Source organism: Natrix helvetica (genome assembly GCF_964273705.1).
Source record: "Natrix helvetica genome assembly, chromosome: Z".
Taxonomy (NCBI): Eukaryota; Metazoa; Chordata; class Lepidosauria; order Squamata; family Natricidae; genus Natrix; species Natrix helvetica.
In genome coordinates, this window is record NC_138554.1 from 3,097,768 (window position 1) to 3,105,459 (window position 7,692).

Sequence of the window (7,692 nt, forward strand, 5' to 3'; positions counted from 1 at the left end):
CCGAGAGAAGAAAATCAGCAGCAGAAGCCATAAATCTGCATAATTTGCAAGATGAAAATGCTGATAAACCAGGGCTACAAATTCCGTGTTTGGAGCAGTGCAAATGTTTCACTTGTGAATGGGAGACCTGCGTGACTGGAGGGGAAGCCTGTGGAGACCCATCTTCTGGCCCCATAGGACCTCTGGGGCAAAACAGCTGCTAGGCAAGAAGAAGGAAAACCACGACAACAGCAATTGCAGAATCAATTATATTTTTAAAAAGTCTTATCATAATTTTTTGAAGCTCAAATAGTTTGGCCACCTAATGAGAAGATTCATTTGACCCCCAATGTTGGGGAAATGGAAGGCAAAAAGAGAGGATGAGGAGGTCGGATTGTGTCATTGACGGAATGAACATGGATTTGGGCAAAATTTGGGCATGCTATGGTCCATGCGGTCACGAAGAGTTGGGCGCGATTCGGCAACTGAACAGCAACAATATTTTTTTTATTTATTTGACAGGATTTATATCTCCTCCACTGGTTTCTCCTTTGACAACAAAGACAAAAAGTTTCTTTTAGCCCAAAAAGTGGAAGGCAGGACAGGTGTTAATTCCTGGCCAGCAACTGGACAAAAGGCCAATATTTCTACTAGCTGGGAAGGGCAAAAGGTCAAGGCTGTAAGTTCTGAGTGATTTTTGGCGGCCTCCCGAAGGTACGGCCGCGAGTTTCTCAATCTTACCAGTTTGAAAGTAGGCGGACTTCAACTCCCAGAATTCCCCAGCCAGTCAGGAATCCTGGGAGTTGAAGTCCATCCGTGTTCCAATGGTTTCAACCACATCTATTCTCAAATTCCCCAACAGAACTAGCCCTCCATTCCTGGTGATCGAAAGGCTGGTCTTCTGAAAGTGGCCTTGAGAGAGAGGTACTCATGGGGCTGCTCTTCTGCTTGTGTGAACCTGGACGTCACTGTAAATGATTTGGTACTCTTCCCTTGTATTTGGACGATTCTTGGTCCTGGGTTCCAAAGGGATCAGTGAGGATGAGTTCCTGACCAAGGCATAATTGAGCTCTGAATCCTAGAAAGCCAGAAAAAGACAAGCTTGAAATTCAACCAGAATCCATCTGGTTGACTCTTCCAGTGTCCCACCCAGAATCCTGACCAACACTAAATAAGTGTGAACTACGACCACACTACCCTAGGCCCAAACCAGACGTGAGTTTCTACTGGCTCGCACTAGTTGAGGCAAACCGGTAGTGGTCATTTCTCCTGGGTTGCAGAATCGGCAGAATGGCCACGCCCCCGAACTGGTTCCCGGGTCTCCTCTGCCATTGCTGGAATGTTCTTATTAGCTTTTCATGGTCTTCGCGCATGCGCAAAACAATTTACAGTGAACTATGCATGTGCGAGGAATGTGTGTCTGGCGTGTGGGCGAAGCGAACTGATACCAACGACGGTAGAACTCACCCCTGGCCCAAACTCAGATTCTCTACCCCCTGTCATCCAAAGAGCTCTCATGGAGAAACTTCTACCAGGATACCATCCACTCTGATTTATTTATGACCTGGGAGGAGGAATCCCTAATATCTAAGATGCTCTCAAAGACAACACTTCATATGAGACACGGTGGCGCAGTGGTTAGAATACAGTACTGCAGGCTACTTCTACTGACTGCTGGCTGGCTGCAATTTGGCAGATCGAATCTCACCAGGCTCAAGGTGGACTCAGCCTTCCATCCTTCCTTCTGAGGTGGGTAAAATGAGGACCCAGATTGTTGGGGGGGGGGCAACAGGCTGACTCTAAACTGCTTAGAGAGGGCTGTAAAAGCCCTGTGAAGCAGTGCGGTTGCTATTCATATTGCATTGACAAGCTCCCAAACCTTCCTAGTTTGGAAATCAACAATTCGTGAAAAATAAAACAAAATATTGGAAAACAAAAGATTACTACAGTCAAAGACTACCAGACATAAAAAGGACGTTAGACCTCGCCACTCAAAGCAGGAAGTAAATGAAAGTATCCCTCAAAAATTGCTCTTCAGCTTCGGTTTTTATAATCCATTGATTACAGTTCTATAATTATAGTTTTAGATTATAGTTGTGGTTCTATCATTCCATCAGAATTTCACCACCAGGCAATTTGGTGTGATACACAATAGCTCTGGAACTGCCCAGGATTCCTCCAATCCTTCATAAACGGTCCTGCCCAGAAAAGAAAGACTCCTTAAAGTCGTTACCTGTAAATTCTCCATCTCCAGATTCTCGGATCCGATATCATTTGATCTGGTTTCCTCTTTCCCCTCTTTAGGATCAGATCTTCGCTGACATCCTGATGCTTCCAGATCCGTGCAAAACAAGAAAGACGGGAATAAACAAACACGACTTGCTCATACTATCATACTATTTATTTACAATACAATACAATACAATACAATAGCAGAGTTGGAAGGGACCTTGGAGATCTTCTAGTCCAACCCCCTGCCTAGGCAGGAAACCCTATACCGTTTCAGACAAATGGCTATCCAACATCTTCTTCAAGACTTCCAGTGTTGGGGCATTCACAACATCTGGAGGCAACCTGCGGGATCGCATCCTGCCCCATACATCCCTGCGACCAATCCGCTCGCACAGAGAGGGACTTCTCCAGGTGCCGTCCACTAAACAGTGTCGGGGGGCGACGCCTAGGAGCAGAGCCTTCTCTGTGATGGGCCCAGCCCTGTGGAATGACCTCCCCCTTGACATCAGGATTACCTCCGATCTCCGCTCCTTCCATGTAAAGCTCAAGACCCACCTTTTCCAATTAGCTGGCCTGACTCAACCATAGTTTTATCCCATTGCTCCTGACAGTCTTTTTTAAATTTGTAATTTTAACTGAGGGTATTTTAATTGTTAATTTTAATTCTATGATTACTATTGTATGCTTTTAACGATTGTTACCTCCTCCATGTACATGTATGTGTATGTGTTTATATGTATGTGTATATGTATTGTATGTATATGTATATTTGTATGGTTTTTATTGTACGCCGCCCCGAGTCCTTTTGGAGAGGGAGTGGCTAACAAATTAAATTTATTCTATTCTATAACTTCTGTTCCACTGATGAATTATTCTAACTGTCAGGAAATTTCTCCAGTTCTAAGTTGCTTCTCTCCTTGATTAGTTTCCACCCATTGCTTCTTGTTCTACCCTCAGGTGACCTATCAGCCTGACCTCATATTGTAGTTTCCTGGATCTTTTTTTTTTTTTTTTTTTGAAGATGGGAACCACATCAGCTATTTTCCAGTCCTCTGGTAGTTCCCCGGTGCTCCAGGATCTCTGAAAGATATAGTTCAGTGGTTCTGAGATCTCGTCTGCCAGTTCCTTCAGAACCCTGGGGTGTAATCCGTCTGGTCCTGGTGATTTGAACTCGTCTAGGGTAGACAGGTGCTCACTTACCATTTTGTTCCCTATTTATTCCATCATATTACAGATTAAAAGTAAAAGGTAAAGGTTCCCCTCGCACATATGTGCCAGTCGTTCTCGATTCTAGAGGGCGGTGCTCATCTCCATTTCAAAGCTGAAGAGCCAGTGCTGTCTGAAGACGTCTCCGTGGTCATGTGGCCAGCATGGCTAAACACCGAAGGCACACAGAGCATTGTTACCTTCTCACCAAAGGTGGTTCCTATTTTTCTACTTGCATTTTTAGGTGCTTTCAACTGCTAGTTTGGCACAAGTAACGGGAGCTCACTCCGTTACGCAACGCTGGGGATTCGAACTGCCCACCTTTCTGATTGACAAGCTCAGCATCTTGCCACTGAGCCACCGTGTCCTATCATCCTATCATATATTTATTTATTCCATCATTTTACAAAGTAAAGTCAGATGCACTTTGAAGTTCAGTGTTCTAACAATGAGGACAATTAACCAGTGGAACAGCTGGCCACCAGAAGTCGTGAGTGCTTCATCACTGGAGGTTTTTAAGAAAAGACTGGACAACCACCTATCTGAAATAGTATAGGATCTCCTGCTTGAGCAGGGGGTTGGACTAGAAGACCTCCAAGGTCCCTTCCAGCTCTATTCTGTTATTGATATTAAGAAGGGCCACCATGCCTGTCAGAGTAGCCTCCACTGTCTTGAAGAAGGACCTCTTGGAGGTTTACTCTTCCAAGTAGCTTCGTCCACTTCTGTAATAAAACCTCTTCTCTAGCCACACATGTGGGATGAAAGGTAGTTCATGCTGCCTTTGATTGGGGCCTTGGATACCTACCAGTCTTCCTCCTGCACCAGTAAAAGACCAGTGGAGCTCCCAGGACGGGCACAAGGAGAACCAGCATTGCATAGGCCACTGATGGGGCAAATGGGTCTGTTACAGCTGCAAAGGAAAAGGGGGAGAAATATCATTCTGCAAGATTTCGTTGGATGGTTAAATCAAGTTTTGCAAAACGTTCCTTCTGCCTTTAGCTAGCAGATAATTCCACCTGCTGAAAAGACCCACCTGTGATATTCCGTATCTGGCTCCAAGGAGAGATGACCCAGCGCCCAGTTATGTTTTCCTCATATCTGCAAGCAAATTGCAGACTTTTGTTATCTTTGGCATTTAGGAAAGCTACCGACATATTTAGGGTGAGGATCGCGGAGTTTCTGATGCTCTTCACAGGCTCTTCATGGCTGGAGGTCATCTCCACACCATCCTGGGAGAAATGGAACCTTTTGGTGTTGTTGCTCTCGCTGGACACACACAGGATGGACAGGACTTTGCCTTCCCCCAGGGATCCAGAAGAAGGGTGCAGCTTCAGCACTGGGGGAGGCAGAGGATCTGGAGAAGAGAAGAAACGGGAATGAGCTTGGAGGTTCTTGACTCCACTGTCAATCAATCAGAACAGAGCTGGAAGGGACCTTGGAGGTCTTCTACTCCAATTCCCTGCTCAAGTAGGAGACCCCATAGGTGGCTGTCCAGTCTCTTCTTAAAAAACCTCCAGTGATGAAGCCCCTACAACGTCTGGTGGAAAGCTGTTCCTCTGGTGAATTTTCCTCCCTGTTACGAAGTTTCTACTTAATTCCAAGTTGCTTCTCTCCTTGATGAGTTTCCACCCATTGTTTCTTGTCTGGCCTTAGGATGCTTTGTTCAATAAGTTGATGCCCTCTACTTTGTGGCAGCCTCCCAAAACTGGAATACTCCTATCATATCATCATTGTCCCCCCCGCAGTCCTTTTCTCTAGACTGGCCCAACCCAAATCCTGCAACTGTTCTTCATATGTTTTAGCCTCCAGGCCTTTAATCATCTTTTCTGCACTTTTTCCAAAGTCTCAACATCTTTTTTGTAATGTGATGACCAAAACTGGACACGGTACTCCAGGCGTGGCCTTACTAAAGCTTCACAAAATGGTACTAATACCTTATGTGGTTTTGATTCTATGCCTCTGTTTATACAATCAAGGATTGCATTAGCTTTTTTTAGCTGTTGTGGCACACAGCTGGTCCATGTTTAAGGGATCATCCACAAGGACTCCAAGATCCCTGTCACCGTTCCTATTTCTGAGCCAAGTTTCACCTAATTTATACTTATACCTTTGATTTCTCCTGCCTAAGTATAAAACGTTGCTTTAGGGCGGAGACTTTTTGTGAATACTTCAGAGACAGACTTTCATAATCAGCCTCTAAATAAATAAAGCCCCAGTTCTAGAAACCCACATTTTCAAAATGAAGGGGAAAAAATCCACACCTTTCACCACAATTGAGACTGGACGACTCCACTCGGAAGGGATTTTTCTCCCATGTTTCAATTCTAGGTACCGGCATTTATATACTCCGGAATCTTCCCTTGTGGCTGTGAGGACCAGGGAGATGTTGCCTTCATGCCAATCCAGATCCTTTATAGAGGCCTCATCCTCATTTTGCCTTATGTGGGACAACTGGTAGCGTCTCCGGCCTTGAAGAGTGATGTCAGGAATTGAGCACCAGAGGACAATCTTCTCCCCAACTAGATACAGGGGCTGTGGAGGATCTGTAGAAAGCCTGGGAGCTGATGAAGGCTCTAGATAGATCCAAAGGGGAAAAAGAAGTGAATATCAAATGTCCTTGTCCTTCAGGCAGCCCCAGGATTACCTTGATTGGCACCTATAACTCATCACCGCCTGAATAGTGTGGGAGAAATATCCCTGAAATCTCACCCATATACCTTCCCTCTCCAGGGAGAGTCTAAAGAGACAGAATCTCAGTGAAGGAAAACCAAAATCTCCCTGGTGAAACATGGTGAAAGCCTGCAATACAGGTAGTCCTCGACTTACAACATTTAGTGACCGTTCAAAATTACAACGGCTCTGGAAAAAGTGACTTACGACTACTTCTCACAGTTACAACCTTTGCAGCATCCCTGTGATCACATGACCAAAATTCAGAGATTGGCAACTGTCTTGTATTTATGACATATGCCGCGTCCCAGGGTAACGGGATCGCATTTTGCGACCTTCTAATAAGCAAAGACTACGGCGAAGCCAGATTTACTTAACCACCAGATTACTAATTTATCAATTACAGTGATTCACTTAACAACTGAGGCAAGAAATGTCGTGAAATGGGACAAAACACACAACAATTCTCACTTAACAACAAAAATGTGGGGCTCAATTGCGGTAGTAAGTCAAGGACTATCTGTATCACATTTCCTTCAGCTTTCTGGAGTAAAACAAACTGGTCTGTTTGAACATCTTGCACTGTCTCTTTTTCTGTTTCCTGAACAATTAATGTTTCAAAATTTAATGAATTCATACACACAAGTATTGAGTCTCCTTGACAAACAAAATTTGTGAACCTTAAATCACAAAATTCCTCAGTCAGCATGTGGAATTGTGAGAGTTGAAATCCACACAGTTTAAAGTTGTCAAGATGGAGAAACTGTGATGTAAAGACTTTATAAATTAGAAGAAAGTTCCTTACCAATGACAGAGAATTTACCCCAGTTACTCTTTGGGGACTGAGCTTTTCTGCCTTCCCTGCTACTCCCAATGTAAGAACAAGAAAAGCTTGCTTTTGGAGACATTCGCAATGCAGGAACCATCAGAGTATTTCCGTCCTGTTCTGCATATTTCTTCCATTCGCCCTTTTCATTCATGTGAAAGAAGAAGTAATTCTCTCCCTTCTTTCCTTTTGGAGGAGAACATTTTAACTCGATGTGTTCTCCTTTGATGATAATTTGGTGAGAAGGTGACCAGGACAGGGTGGGAGCTGCTAGAAAAGTTCTCTGAAAACCTGAGAAACAAAGGGAAATTGAAAAGAATCCCATGAAAATTCTTGTATGCTTATAAGCAGAATTGTGTTGCAAGAATCCAAGAGAAACCTACAGAACTTGACAGAAACAATCAAATGATCTCACCATCATCTTCTTTTAACAACCCCATAATCCCTTGCAGGAAGGGGTAGGTTGATGCCAGTGTTACTGCCAGTTCGGTACACGTGCACTCCGCGTGCATGCCCAGTTGCCTGTAAATAGGTCTGCATATGTGCAGAAGATTTAAAATGCCAAAAAAAAACATGCCACAGCAACGGAGGAACCGCTTTGTGGGCATGGCGAGTCTGCAGTCCCTACCACTTTGGCGACCCGGTCGCAATTTCCACTACCAGTTCTCCTGAACCAGTGCAAGCCGGTAGCAACCAACCTTGCTTACAGGGTAGAGTCTGGGCAACTGAATGGAGCTAGCAGAGTGTTTCCTGGCCAGATGCCTTTCCCTGTTGCCAAT

At 44.5% G+C, this 7,692-nt stretch overlaps 1 protein-coding gene across 1 annotated transcript; it reads right to left on the reverse strand.

Moving 5' to 3' along the window:
- Positions 1–883: 883 nt before the first annotated feature.
- Positions 884–7,425, reverse strand: LOC309381833 (uncharacterized protein; the record flags this gene model as incomplete). The annotated part of the gene is made up of 7 exons (XM_081933118.1): positions 884–1,057; positions 2,213–2,310; positions 4,223–4,327; positions 4,451–4,771; positions 5,679–5,990; positions 6,893–7,204; positions 7,329–7,425. The coding sequence occupies 7 exons, from the start codon at positions 7,423–7,425 to the stop codon at positions 908–910; spliced, it is 1,395 nt and encodes a 464-aa protein (XP_081789244.1). The 3' UTR covers positions 884–907.
- Between the last annotated feature and the right edge of the window lie 267 nt (positions 7,426–7,692).